The 13952-nt window shown below is 38.6% G+C and overlaps 1 protein-coding gene across 27 annotated transcripts in view; it reads left to right on the forward strand.

Moving 5' to 3' along the window:
• The window catches only part of ADD1 (adducin 1), a 60051-nt gene extending 47004 nt beyond the window's left edge, over nt 1-13047 (forward strand). For 9 of the 27 annotated variants that reach the window (XM_065060408.1, XM_065060400.1, XM_065060403.1 and 6 more), the window contains 4 exons: nt 351-443; nt 6276-6432; nt 8369-8464; nt 12387-13047. In XM_065060408.1, coding sequence (XP_064916480.1) covers nt 351-443; nt 6276-6432; nt 8369-8464; nt 12387-12739 — 699 coding nt within the window. In that variant the 3' untranslated portion in view covers nt 12740-13047. Of the gene's footprint in view, nt 1-350; nt 444-6275; nt 6433-8368; nt 8465-9217; nt 9253-12386 lie in introns of those variants that run through there. The other 18 variants (XM_065060414.1, XM_065060407.1, XM_065060416.1 and 15 more) reach the window with 7 other exon arrangements.
• Nucleotides 13048-13952: the final 905 nt, after the last annotated feature.

A 13952-nucleotide genomic window follows, 5' to 3' on the forward strand; every position in this document is an offset into this window, starting at 1 on the left:
TATATATATCTGGATACACAAAAGACTTTATGAATCGTAGCTCAAGATGAATTAGAGCTATATGGTTATACTGTATAGCTGAATGACTTTAAAGCTCTGTGTATCTGAGTGCTTTAAGTGCCCCAGATAAGTATTTTCTGATACACTTTTAAAAGTTTGGCAAGTCTTATCATGACCATAGCATTATTCATGTTGGGTGTCATATTGTATGCATGTCAACTCGTTGTCATTTGCAATTTTATCTACCAGTTACTATTTCTTTGCATGTTTTTCACAAGCGTCATAATGCTTTGGTTGATGTTTTAAAGCCTGGGCTCGGTTTGCTCTGTTTACTCAATTTACTGTTGCAGGATGCTCCCCTCTCAGACTGTACGGAATCTATTGAAGGGCTCGATCTCACAGAGCAGGCCTATAGTCCTGCTAAATCTCTGTCTGTTAGAAAGGTACTGCCCTGTCATACTGCTCTAAATACTGTTGTTCACCCTTCATTTTACCTCTTCCTTACCCTGACCTTTTCCCTCTGTTAGCTGATGATTTGGCTAGAAAAGAAAAAAAATAGATGGATCTCCAAATTATGTATATGCAACTATACAAGCAGGTTGTATCCTATTAAAGTATCATTTAAGGATTTTGATCTTTGTCTATAGAAGCTGGTGAGGAAACACTGTTGATATTAAGGTGCTGATTAGGTTCTGCATATAGTGGGTTTCTCTGCACATGCTATTAGTACTGAATTATTCTAATTTGAGATCCATTTTGAGTTAGCCTAAACTCAACCTGATTACATCAGTGTAATTCCGAAGATATCCACATGTTCCAGGTGTCATGCTGACAAACCCTGTCAGCTTTTGATCCTACATTGCTAGACGTCTTGTTTCCTTAAAACTTCCTGCATTGTCCACAGGAGTTGCTGAGTAATGCCCTGCACTTCCAAAGTTGATTGGCTTTCAAACATGTAATCATGCTTACATAATATACTTTAAATACAGAATAAATTCCAGAGATGTGTGTGTGCTTAGGGTGGGCAGTCCCTTGAGGCTGAGTAAACACAACAGTTTGCACATTGCGAACAACCTGTCCTTAGCTGTATTTCTCTCCCAGGTTTTGAAGGAGTTTCTTAGAAGCGATCTAACGTGGAAGCACAGTGCGTAAATAAGCATCAGTGTATTTGCTGCTCCGCTATATCCAGAATTCTGAAATCTTGATTTAAGTCGTGCCTAATATCTCATTATCAGAATAACTTTCCCATTAATAAAAAACAAAACCCAAAACAAAGCAAAACCAAACCCCTACAGAATAATTTGAATTACATAATTGTTTCAAATCTCCTGACTTTAGAACACTTCCTAGTGTAACGAGCCAGTTTATATTACAGCTAGTTGTATCATACTGAGAATTTGATAATGATCTTTTTCAGATTACAGTTTGTTTTATCTATATTCTTAAAGGAAAAATAATAAAATACTACTTCCCAATTTAAGATGAAAAATAAAACAATGTCAAATTCTTCCAGGCAGTGCCTGCCTTTTATTTGCTGCCTAATAATACCTTCAAACTGAAAAACAGTTTTTATTATACTCATCCATTGTTTATCACAACACAGGCAGTTTCTTTCATCAGTGATGGGCAAAATATAATTCAATTTTGATTTTTGAACAATGGCATTTTTCTATAAAACTAGTCAAATATTTTACGTGGATTTTTGTAGATGGCAAGAAGCCAACAAAAGATCTGTTGGTTCTACAATTTTCATTAGGGTTTAGATGTCCAAATTATCTGTTCCTTTTTTTGTGGTGTCATGAAAGTGCTTTCCTCTTGAAATACTGTGTAATAGTAAATCACAATGTTAATTACAGTAGGAGTGGCCTATTTAATAATTTTATTAGCTTAATATGGATTGTGACCCGAATGCTTCATAATTTTCTGTTGGGGGGGGGGGAACCCAAAACAAACCAACCCACAAAAACCTCAACCGAACAAATAACAACAACAACAAAAGAGACATTTTCTAGAAAGATAAGGCCAAACATCAGTTGTGTATCGTGGAACAAAGGAAGTATAAGCAATTTTATGCTGCCCACATAAAACTCACGTGAAACTTTGAAAGAAACCATGAGGAGATCAAGGACTTTAAGGTACCAGAAAATGACAAGTTCTTAGTTGGCAAATTATTTGACACTCAATTACAATTAAAGTTCCATCCGATTGCAGTTCACACTTAAAACTTATTGTTTTCAGTTAATGTTGAGATTTATTTCAAATACTAATGCACACTATTTTGGATGAAGAAGATCCTGTTTGTGTACAGTATGCATGTAACGCTTGGAGTGTCTGTGCCTCTGGCTGCAGCAGTGAATTCTCCACCTTGCCTTGTCACTTGCTTTGTCTGTGTTGAAGAAGCCCTGGCCACCTTGCAACACAAGCTCCTTGGGCATCATGTAATTTTTATTTGTACTATAGACTTGGTTAACTAAGCTTCTGCTGTGGTCTTGGCTGAATGAGAGGGAATGGTGGTTATTCTTCCCAATGACCATTCAAGAAAAAAAATAAATCACATTAATTTTCAAGAATTTTAAGTACAAGGGGAATTGCCCATTTCCTGTCTCTTCCTTTAGAATGGAAATTCTGGCTCAGTTCTTCATGACAAGCCTCCCAGTTCTACCCCAGACGGGGGCACTGTGTTTTAATAGTGACTTCTACCTGAACAGTACTTTTAAGACTCTTGGTTTTTTGGATAAAGGCACTGCATTTATGCCAGATTGTGTTAAGAGCAATTCTTAACTTTTGACAGTTATTATGAACCTGCTGTCTGATTAAGAGAAAAACTGGCATGTGTAAGGTGCCAGGTTTGTTGACACTATCCCTGGGAACAAGATGAAGTGCTTGCCTGTTAAATGATGGTCACCTCACTGCAGTTTGGAATTTCTCTCCAAAAGCAACATTTGGTGGAACAGTTGCAAAATGACTTGGTAATTTAAAATTTCCTTGTAGGATAGGTGAGGTCGGAGTTTAGTGTGAAGATACATGGCATATCATTAGCTATACATGACTTGGCCTTTGGATCTTTGTGGGAGAGTGTGCCCCTACAAAATTCTCAGGAGTGAAGATAGATTCTGTTCATGAATGTAATATATCCATGATTTCTTAGGGTGGAGAAAATGCTGTTGATATTCAGGTGCTTACACATGCAGTCAAACTCCAAATAATCATCGAAATAGTACTAGAATCATCATCAAAATAACACTGGTACCAGCATAATCCAGGTGAAATCACTAGGATGTTAGTTTTTTGCATGTCATCCTGTGTTGAAACAGACTGCCAATCTTTTATATGGGAGTTTATTCGCTCTCTACAGGCTCTGTAGTACTGGAAGCAACTCAGGCCCATTTGCTTGTTCAGTTTTTATGAATGTTCATAGGAATCTGAACGGCATGGACAGGCTGGTAGCTCTGCAAAGTCTTGTCTACTTTAGTATCCCATTTAACAAACTCAGATACATCCTGTACTGTCTCTTCAGTCCTTTATACTCATTTTCCTTCTGTCCCATGTTACGCTCTATATTTCGTGTTGTGTTGCTCTCTTCATTTTGTCTTGTACATTGAGTTCTTGGAAGGCTGCCCTATGGCCTATTCTGTGAAGTAACGCATCTCTGCTGCTTTGATTTGTACGTGTTTTACAGTAATCACATTGCAGAACTTACTAACATACTACTGTATTAGAATCTATTTTCCCCATAGAATCAGTCTTACAGTCAGTCTTACCCTTATAATTTTCATTAGTGGCCTTGGAACTGCTTCCATATTATTGATACTCAGCAAAACTGGATGCGTTAATCTGGAAACAGCTTTTAGCAGATCAAAAGTTTGTCTTTCTGGTCTCTCATGTAATTCTGCTTTTGCAGTCCAAAATCACAAGTACTTTTTCTTTGTAATACATAATCTGCTTACTGTTGCGGCTGATCTTTTTCAATCTTATTTCCCTTGGGTCAAAGACACCCAGCTAGTTCAAATACTGTTTACATTGATTGCGGGTGAGTTTTTTTGTTTGTATTTGGTTTTGATTTGTTGTTTTTTAATTTAGCGAATGTGATAAGCTTGCTGTGCTGCTTTTATTCCCAGAAGTTAACAAAAGTACTCTCTTAAGGAAGAGAACACATAATGCCAGTGAGTTACTCGTCATGCTGCAAACTGCAGGTCTTGCTGTTTGTCATTATTGAATCAATAGGCATTCAGTACATTTTGTTTGATGTGAAAGCTGTTCTACCCAGTCGTTTTGGATTTCACTTGCAGATAAGATTTAAAGATTCTGAAACATTCCAGGGATACCAGTGTGCACTGTGTGTCTTGTTCCTCTGTTGACTTTTGTAATCCTAGAAAACTCTAGAAACTCTGCCTGAGATCAGTGCTTGACAAGCCCCTGCTACTTATTGCTGCGTTTCAGTTAAAACTACATATTTAGTTTGAAGGGCAGGCAGAGACAGAGAGGGAAATAGGAAATTGCCATGGGCACCAATTTTATGCCATCGTTAAAAGCTGGGACCTGTAGCTTTGGGAGTATTTTACATTTGCTACAAAACAAATAGGATTTATACAAAGGTTGACATTTTTGTAAATTTTTTAATGCATTATCCGGTAAGAACAGCCGTGGCAATCAGGTTAGAGGTTTTCTGGTGCTAACACATCTGGTGCTTAATGGAAATAGCTGAAAGGCTTTTGACATTCCACTGATGTTCTGCACCTGAGATGAGAGTTCCTCTTACTTTCTGGAGAATCAAAGGCAATCTGTAACGTTCTAGAGAAGTTTCCCTCCTCTGGTTCCTTTCAGGCTCATACAGTTGAGCCGTGTTAAGCTGCTGGCTCTTCAGTACTTCTGGCTGGTATCTGCTTCCTGAAGAGCAGCATACATTCTGACAGCAGCTCTTCTTGGATTGCTCTAGACCAGATTTCTGGAGATATCTCATGTGGCTTTCAGCACTGCTCTGGTCCTTGGTCCATCTGGGCATTATTACCTGTCACCATTTTAGTGCTGATAACTTGTCCAAAACAGCTCTTAGCATCCAAAACAGTACTCTGTCTAATTTCATCTTCAGTTTTACAGTGAAGATCTCACGCTTGCCCATCAAGTATGGATGTGGAATGTAATGTTTGTCTCTTTGTTCAGGTGCTATTTCTTTTTGAACTGTGCTAATGTTTTCTTTTAAATATTGGTACAACTAACATTTGAATATGAAGATGATTTGGGCCAATTCATAACCCACACTTATTTGGTAATGGAATTCAAGTACCTCTTTTCAACAATGAAGACAGTTCAGGTATCAGAATGATGTGAGATCCAGCCACACATCAGTCATTTCCAGACTAGTGTCAGTAGAGTTCTGTATAGCCAGTGAAAAAAACCAAATGCTTAAAAAACCCACCTGAAAGATACAGCAGCTTTCCGGGCAAGCACCTTCATATCCGAGACAATGAAAAGCCAGTGGCTTTAGTCTTTACTATATAATTAGAGAAGAAAAACTTGAACCCCTCACCATTAGAGAAACTGTGATGCAGCTGCTTTTGTCCATTGGGACTTACTGTACTTAGAATTGCTAATGTTTTATTTTCATTTGTATAACTTTTTATGTGGCTTGTCTGACAAACGTTAGCGATGTAAATATGCTAACTTGTATAAGATTACAGTTAACCGTAGTTACGTATTGCTTGTTAATAAACTGCTCATCTGGTGTACCCAGGACATATACAAGATAACATCTAACAGATGTTATTGTAAAAAGCTATGTAGCAGCTACTAGAAATGGCTTTTCCCTTGCTAAAAAACAAAGCAACAAACCCCAAACAAAAATACCTGTGAGCCGAGTGCTGTGAACTTGTACAGGTATTCTGTGCTCAGATTGCTGTGCAGTTGGGCCTGGTATCCTGTTTCTTTTGTGGGGAGAAAAAGAAACTTGATACTTCTGTGACTTCAGCTATAATTCAGCTAGACTGTTTGGCTGCTGTTTGATTTACTGCTTAATGGTGGATATTCCCTGGTGGAAACACTGATGTGTCTGTAAGAGTAATTGATGACACCTGTTTTCTCCTTTATACTAACCTGCTGTAGATAAATATTCTTTTTAAAAATCTTGTAATAGATTTTTTTAATCTTGAAGAAAAGAAATGTAGCCGTTTTTAGATTACCTTTTTGGTTTGTTTTTGATTGCTTTGTAGCTTTTGTATTTCTCAGGGTTCTGCAAGTTACTGCTCAATTGCAGATATATCTTAATTTTCTTTTGTCAGGGAGAATTGGTGACTGCATCAAAGGCAATAATTGAGAAGGAATATCAACCCAAAGTCATAGTGAGCACAACAGGACCAAATCCCTTCAATAAACTCACTGATCGAGAACTGGAGGAATATCGCAAAGAAGTAGAAAGAAAGCAGAAGGGACCAGAAGGTTGGTTTCTCTGTGTGTGTTCTATCTGCAATAGGCTGTAACAACAGCAAGTCTGTTACTAACAGGAAGCTGGGTTACCTGCACAGGCCATGGATAAATTAATCACCTTTTGTGCGTTTCAGTTTTGCCAGTGTGAATGAGAAATTTAAAAAGCATTTTGGAGATAGAACATGTGATCTAAGTGTTAATGGAGTGTTCTGTAAAGTGCATAGATCTTTTTTTAAAAATTACTCTAGTAGACAAAGTGAGGTGTTTATTATGGTTGTTACTGCTGCTCTTGGGATTAGGTACGGCAAAGTATTGCAGATTGTTCTGCTTGGTTGCCTTTAGCACTAGAGATAGTGTAGGCTGAGAGAATGGTGTTGCTTTTTAGCAGCAAAAGTTCAGTTTTCTAACTCATTGAAAACTCCGGATGTGGAAATCCATTGAATGGGGAAGTACAGAGCAACATTTGATTGCTACTTGGAAATGGCACATTTTGGGGCCTTCTCCCCAAAAAGATTTTCTAAATTATCACAGAATTATGAGAATTGTGCTGTAAAGAGAGAGCATTGCTGCACCTGCAGTGGTTATCCTGCTTTACATCTGTAGAGGTTTAAGGATTGATGTTTAATGACACTCATCTGTTTTTAGGTTTTGAATTTGAGTGACACAGGACCCACAAGTGCCGTTTCATTTGCAGTGTGTGCTCCCTGCTTCTGCTCTTTGATGAGACAACGTAGGAGCCACTGCAGCTCGGGTGTTCAGTTAATCAAGTGTTGGACTGTGTGGGGTGGGATACATTGCTGTTATGTCTGTTAATGCGTACGGTTATTGTCTCAGTAACATTGCTACATCTGCCTTAGAATATATATAAAATAGGGATAGACTGTGTTACTGAGACAGACACCAGCTGGGGAACAGAGTACACTGCTTAAAAATAAGACCATCAGTGAGCACAGTACGTCAGATAAAAAAATCTCTGGATTTGAAAGGCAGATCAAAAACCTTTCAAGGAACAGATCTGAAGACTTTACAGGATCATGACGTATCACTGTCTAAATCTTTAGATAACACTGGGTTTGCTGCTGCATGGGTTTCTTGTCAGACCACGCAGCAAGTCATCACACACCTTAACCGAGAAGAGCCAGAAGGGCAGAAGTCCTCCCATAAGGAATTTCATACCGCAGTGGTCAAAGCGCTAAGGTCTGATCCTGAGCTTTTGGCTGAGGCCTCAGGTATTGCTCACGTGGTACAGCTGCACTTGCAATCTAAGGAACAACCTGTTTACCCCACCAATTGGAGATTCTGTCAGCTGCCTCTCATCTGTGGGACTGATTGCACTGTTAATTGGCTAGGTGAACTGGATGGAACACGTTTTGGTGTTCCTGACCAATGGTGTGTGCTCCGTTAATGTTCTCCGGTGGATCTAGGGCTGTTCAAACCTGGAAGCAAGGGGGGCCCTCCTTACTAATAACAAATGTGCAAACCATTGTGAAATCTGTTTTGAATCATTTGATTACTGCATGTTTCTCTGATTATCTGTACAGTCTTTTCTTTTGGGATGTGATTTTGTTTACTCAGAGTTTCAGCAACACAAAGCAAGCAAAAGAGTGTTATTTTCTGTAGGTCTGATAGCCTTTCCCCCTCCCCCATATTGTTTGTCTTCCTTGTGGTTTTCCCTGACAAGTTTTCTTTAGAACAGCATGATAAATTCAGAAACAATTACATTATTCATGCCCTCTTAAGGAAAAAAAAAACAACTGTGACTTCAACAGTTTCATTAATATCACTTAATTTTCTTTTGCTTGTTTTGGTATTATTTAATATCCTGGCACAATTTTGATTCAGAAAAATGTATTTGTATCTAGTGTGCGTGGAACAAAAAGATATTTGTTTTCTCACATGCTGAAATCTTTTGTCTGCCCTTTTAATTTCTCTCTGTCTGCATCTGCAGAACCTTCAGAAGATGGCAGGCAACAGAAAGAGAGAAGTCCCCCTGACCACACCTCGGCTCGCACTCCTCCCAGTACGCCCATTAAAATAGAGGAAGGTACGTTCTTCTGATTTGGGGCCAGGGGAAACCAGTAACTGCATCGTTAGTGACTGACGCATGAAAAAATAGGAACTAGTGATTAATAATGGTAAAGTATTTCTTGTATTTTGTTTTTATGCTACCTAAAATATACGCCACTGAGCTATGGGTGTAATAGGAGTTATGTTTACAATAATAAAGAAGTGTGCATTAATATAAAGACAAATTTTCATCTCTTCAGAATTGCCTTGTCATCTCTTGGTGTTTCTCAACTGATTTACCCTTTTCTACATTTTCTGTGAGAAAGAATTGCTCTTATGAAATGAAATAGTGTCTAATGATGAACCAGACACCAATTTAGATGCTTTGGTAAATCTCCTTCGCTGATTGCACATTTCTTAAACATTATTGTACTTGGATTACACCTCAGTAAATATTTTTTCCAACTCAATTTGAATCTAACTATCATTATTTGCTCACCTTATGTAATAGTTTCTACTAAAATGAGAGTAGGGCTGCTGAAGTCTACAGTTTCTTCAAAAAAGGATAAAATAACAATCTTGAACAGGTGTAATCTAATTTTTGTCTTGTTTCCTTTACCTTGTACATTGGATATATCCCTTGTCTGTTAGTCTTCCATTCACTACTTCATCTCATTCTGTTTTCTATAAGAATGGTTGCAACCATTCTTTTAACTTAACACAATGGCTGTGATGAATGCATAGATTCTCTACTTGTGCTTTTTTCTTCTTGTGGCTGCGTTACAAACAGGAGATGGATATGCTAAAGAGTACCTGTTACCATAGTAAGTATCATTCCATACTCTGACCTGCTTATGTGCTTTGCTTCACTCTTGCGTCTTTGTTTACTAAAGGGTTTTTGTTGGGTTTGCTTTTTGTTTTTTAAAGCAAGCTTTTTCAGTTGAGACACTGATTTCTTTAGTTCTTGATTTCCTGAAGTTGTAGGTAGTTACAGACCTTACGTTAAATGCGCTCCCCCTCTGAAAGGACTGTGAGAGTGACATCATGTGTTTCCATATCCGTGTGTCCGATTCCTCAGTTGAAGAAGGAATAGTCTGGAGCTGTCGGTCAGATAGAGCTGGAACAGGTCTGGGAGTTTCTGCCCCAACAGTTTGCTGCTGCCTACACTGCCTGCACCTGGTAATGGAATAGAAGAAGGTTCCTGATCTATTCCAGTGCAAAAGTGTTACTGCTGACGTGGATTTAAACTTCCCCAGCAGACTTGTGCACAGAAGTGGATATGGAACTGCTCCTACATTAAATGTGTTGGCTGTAGCGAAACGCGAATTCCAGCCAAGGAATAGCAGCGAGCACTTGGTGGCAGCAACTTCTCCAGCTGTTTTGGCTGCATCTGCAGGGCCACAACAGATTATACTTTAAAGTAATAAGGACGTTTGGCCCCTTCCGTTTGTATGTCCTGTTATATCCGAAGGTCAGTGTGTTTGTCGTAGATATGAAAGTCAAATGACATCGTAGACACCTGTGATGGTACTAATAAAGTTCTAAAACCTGAAAACTCTTTTAAACTGGCAGTTGTGTTCCACAAACTCTTCTAGTTGTGTAAGTTTTGCAAGACAAACATACAAAGCTTATTTTAGAAAGTAACTGGAAGTTCACCCCATGATGACTTGGGCTTGCAGAAGTTCTGTTGAAAGACATTGTTCTCTGTAATCCCGCTGCTTCCCAACCTTTTTTCCTCATATTATTGCTATTTAAGTGTAGCAGAAGTCGGAACATATTTCGTGTTAACTCAGCTATAGCCCACTTTGTATGTTTGTCCACATGTTTGTGTTGGAAAAAAAACCATAAACCTTTATTTTCATAAATAGTATGAATTGTAAACACACACTAGTATTAATGTTACTTTTCAAATTCTCATTGCACAGTATAAATAAAGGGAGGGCATGGGTGTAGACACGGTTATTCTAAAAAACTTAAGAAATGTTGAGGTATTGCTGAGTTCTTAAACAGTAACTAGGTTTGGCAGCAAAACATGTTTTTAAACCTTCCTAGTTACGTTACTGAAATCCATCACGTAGAATAGCAGGGGGTTTACATATTGTATGCTTGCTTTGTCAAATGCGGAATTTGTACAGCTCCCTAATTCTAGTAAAATACTGCCCTTAGTGAGCTAAATAAACAGATATTTGTTTGATTCCAGCTTCATGTTAATCGGTTTAGTAAAGATGATGGTCATTTGACAGACTGGGAAGGATAACAGTCCTGGCTTAGTGACTTATACATCTGTTGGCATTTGTCCAACTGGCAAATGCTGTTGGGAAGCCTGCAGCTTCTTAGTTAAGATTTCAAATCCCTTTTAAAAAACTTGGTTTAAAACCTTCTTTTACACTTCTTTAAAAAGATAAAATAAAACTGACAATCTAATACAACACCTATTCTAAAGATGGGGCCAGCTAATGCTTTCAGGCAATTCTTGAAAAGTCCAGTGAAACCCAAAAAGTGAAGAATTGTAGGTGTGTCACATATGTATTAATACATGGGTTAACTACAGCTTGAGGAGGCAGCTTGTAATGTACATAATCGCTTTCTCTTCTTTCCTGTTTTAAATCCTGCCTGCACTATAACTTTAAAACTGCTAACTTGTGCATTCTGAGCGTTTGGCGCTGAACACTAGCGTGCTTTGTTTATTTAACATATTAGAAGTTCATGGTGCTCTAGATAAAACGTGCTGGTTTTCTAGCAGGAATTCACAAAACAGAGTCCTCTAAAATATGGTAGAGGATTATTAATCCCATCTGGCAGAAATAAAAAGAATACTCATTGTCATTTCCATAGGAAAAATGGGAAAGAAGCAAGGATTTTCTGTAGATTCTTGTGAAAGCCTTCAGTCTTTTCAAAGTAAAATTAGTAAGATTTTTTAAAGGGGAAAAAACAGTTGCCTTTCTTTTGTGCCTTACTGTGTGTATGGCCTGGATTTTGCTCTAAATTCCTTCTTATGTAACATTAGTGGGGATATGTTTGACACAACTGACGAGATGCCTCCCAGCTCCAGTACAGTGATGGAGCTCGCAGGGAACGTTAAAAAATGCTCGTAATATATTGACAAAGAGGAGCTTTAAACAGAACCTCTCTAAAGCGTAGTGGTGAAGGAGGAAAATGTCATAACACAATTGAAGAGGCACTGGTAACATTCACCTTTGGACAGTTACCATGAGATTTTTGATGCTCCTTTATACACGGGTGAGTTTTGTTGTTAGACATCATATGACATTAAAAAATAAAAGCTGTATTGCATAACCTGCCAAGCTCATTTAATTTGATAAACTATATGGGTTTTACATATAGGAATCCATAACATACACTCATATCTTGCAAAAGAAGTGAAGCCTTTGTGATAGGAAATGGTATTCTGAAGTGACATCTGTTAGATCTCATGGAAGAGCATTACAAAAATCCAAGCATTGTGAGAAAAATTGGCAAGCCAACTGTTGAGAAATGTATGGATCTGCATGTATCAGATCACTGCAAACCAGCAATTGGGTTTATCCCTCTGAAAGATAAATACTCGAGATACGGAGTTCCATTACACTCTCTTGAATGCTAATGAAAACTGTAGGTTTAATTCCTGCTTATGGACTCAAATCTCATGTCACTTGCAAATGCTGTACAGAAAACATGAGAGAAGTCTGAGCAGTTACTTTCGTGCTGGTTTACACCCACATGATGGAATTCAGCTTTATCTCTTCTGTGGTAAGAAGCTTAAAAACAAACAAAACTTGTCAATATCTTATTTCTGTCTCTGTGCCCAAAGAGAAAGGATAAGCGACCTATTACAAAGGCTTTTCTGCAAAGTAAATATATCAGCTTCTTTTATAGAGAGCGCTCACCATCAACTTGCTCGGCTTTCTCTGTTCTGGAGACACTCACGTAAACTCTGTCATTGTCTGTCCATCCACTAGAGAGACAGCAGGACCAGACGTACAAAGATGACAGTGATGCTGCAACTTTCAAGCAAACCCTCCCAGATCTCACCCCTGATGAGCCTTCAGAAGCACTCGGCTTCCCTCCCTTGGGAAAGGAGGAAGGGAGATGCGATGAAGATGTGCCCAAAAGCCAAACGGAATCACCTGCAGTGGAAAACAAGGAACCCCAACCTCAACCCGCTGAGGAAGCGGTGACACCCCCAGCCGAGGAGGGGCCGGCTGCCGATGCAGGTAGTGATGAATCTCCGGGGAAGTCCCCATCCAAAAAGAAAAAGAAGTTCCGCACTCCTTCCTTCCTGAAGAAGAGCAAAAAGAAGAGTGACTCCTAAAGGCCAAACACACTGCAGAAACACTGTCATAGTTTAAAATCCATTAACCACTAGAATGTACCAGATCGTACTGAGTGTTTTGTCTTATTATGTAAATGAATGCAACAAGTAATCAAACCAGCCCCTCAAGTTACGGCTTATTAAGGTTAGAACCAGAAACTAATGTCCAAAAAGGTGCTAATCCTGTGTTTTCAGCAGCTACCATGGATCTGATCCCTAATTTGTAATCAGATGTAAATGACTTCCCTGTGGAAGGCACAGAATCACTATTTTTAACTTAAAGCCCGCACTGCTTATAAAAGAAGAAATTCACAATTAAAAATAAAACACACGTTGCTTACCAGAAAGAAGTGTTCTTTTCCAATATTCTGTTCCAAGACGCAAGGAAATTCCTTCTTAAATATTGCCTTTCAGAGAGGATGCTTTTGCAGTGGTGTTCTCAAGGGGGATGTGTTCTTGAACTGACATGTCAACTTCTGCCAGCTTGTGGTTCCAGGTGATGGTTTAGGCAAGCTCGGAGGCTCTCCAGCCCTTCCTTTTTCTCCCCTCTGACTATTGTAACAAAATGAAGGTGTTTTTCACTTTGTTTTATTTTACAACTGGCACTTGGAATCATCTTTGATGTCTAGGACTGAAATAACTGTGGTGTGTTCCGCTCACGTTGTGTGTTGAAAGGGCCCGATCTTCCTCTTTTGTGGACACAGTTCAAGGGAAATTTGTCTTTCCATCTTGCCTCCCTAAGAACCAGTGATGTGGTCATTTGGCTGTTAGAGAAGGTGAAAAAGTAACTGTATTACAAGTAGTTCAGAAGTCTTTTCAGCTGGTGGTGGGAAGCAGTTGTGGTTTGGGCCTTAGCACAGGGTTTATTCACCCTCTTAAAAATCCCTTGGGTGCATGTGCAAACTTGCTGCATATAAACCCTATTTGCAGCCTTTTGTGTTTGTTCCTTCCCATGATAAAAATGTAAATGCATTACACTGAATACTTAACCTTTTTTTAATATTATTTTCACTTACAAAGACTGGCATTTAATATATTTTGTTGTTGTTGCCAGCAGTAAAGTACAGAAATCCCAAGTAACCTTAAAGGTGTATTTTCACAGTTTGCTATAAATGTTTGTTTAATATGTAGCATGGTAAAGAAAGTCACTTTCACCACTGAATTCACTATTTTCCAGGTATTGCCATGCTTCTGTCTATATCACTAATTGTAG

Source organism: Columba livia, chromosome 4 (assembly GCF_036013475.1).
Source record: "Columba livia isolate bColLiv1 breed racing homer chromosome 4, bColLiv1.pat.W.v2, whole genome shotgun sequence".
In the NCBI taxonomy this organism is placed as follows: Eukaryota; Metazoa; Chordata; class Aves; order Columbiformes; family Columbidae; genus Columba; species Columba livia.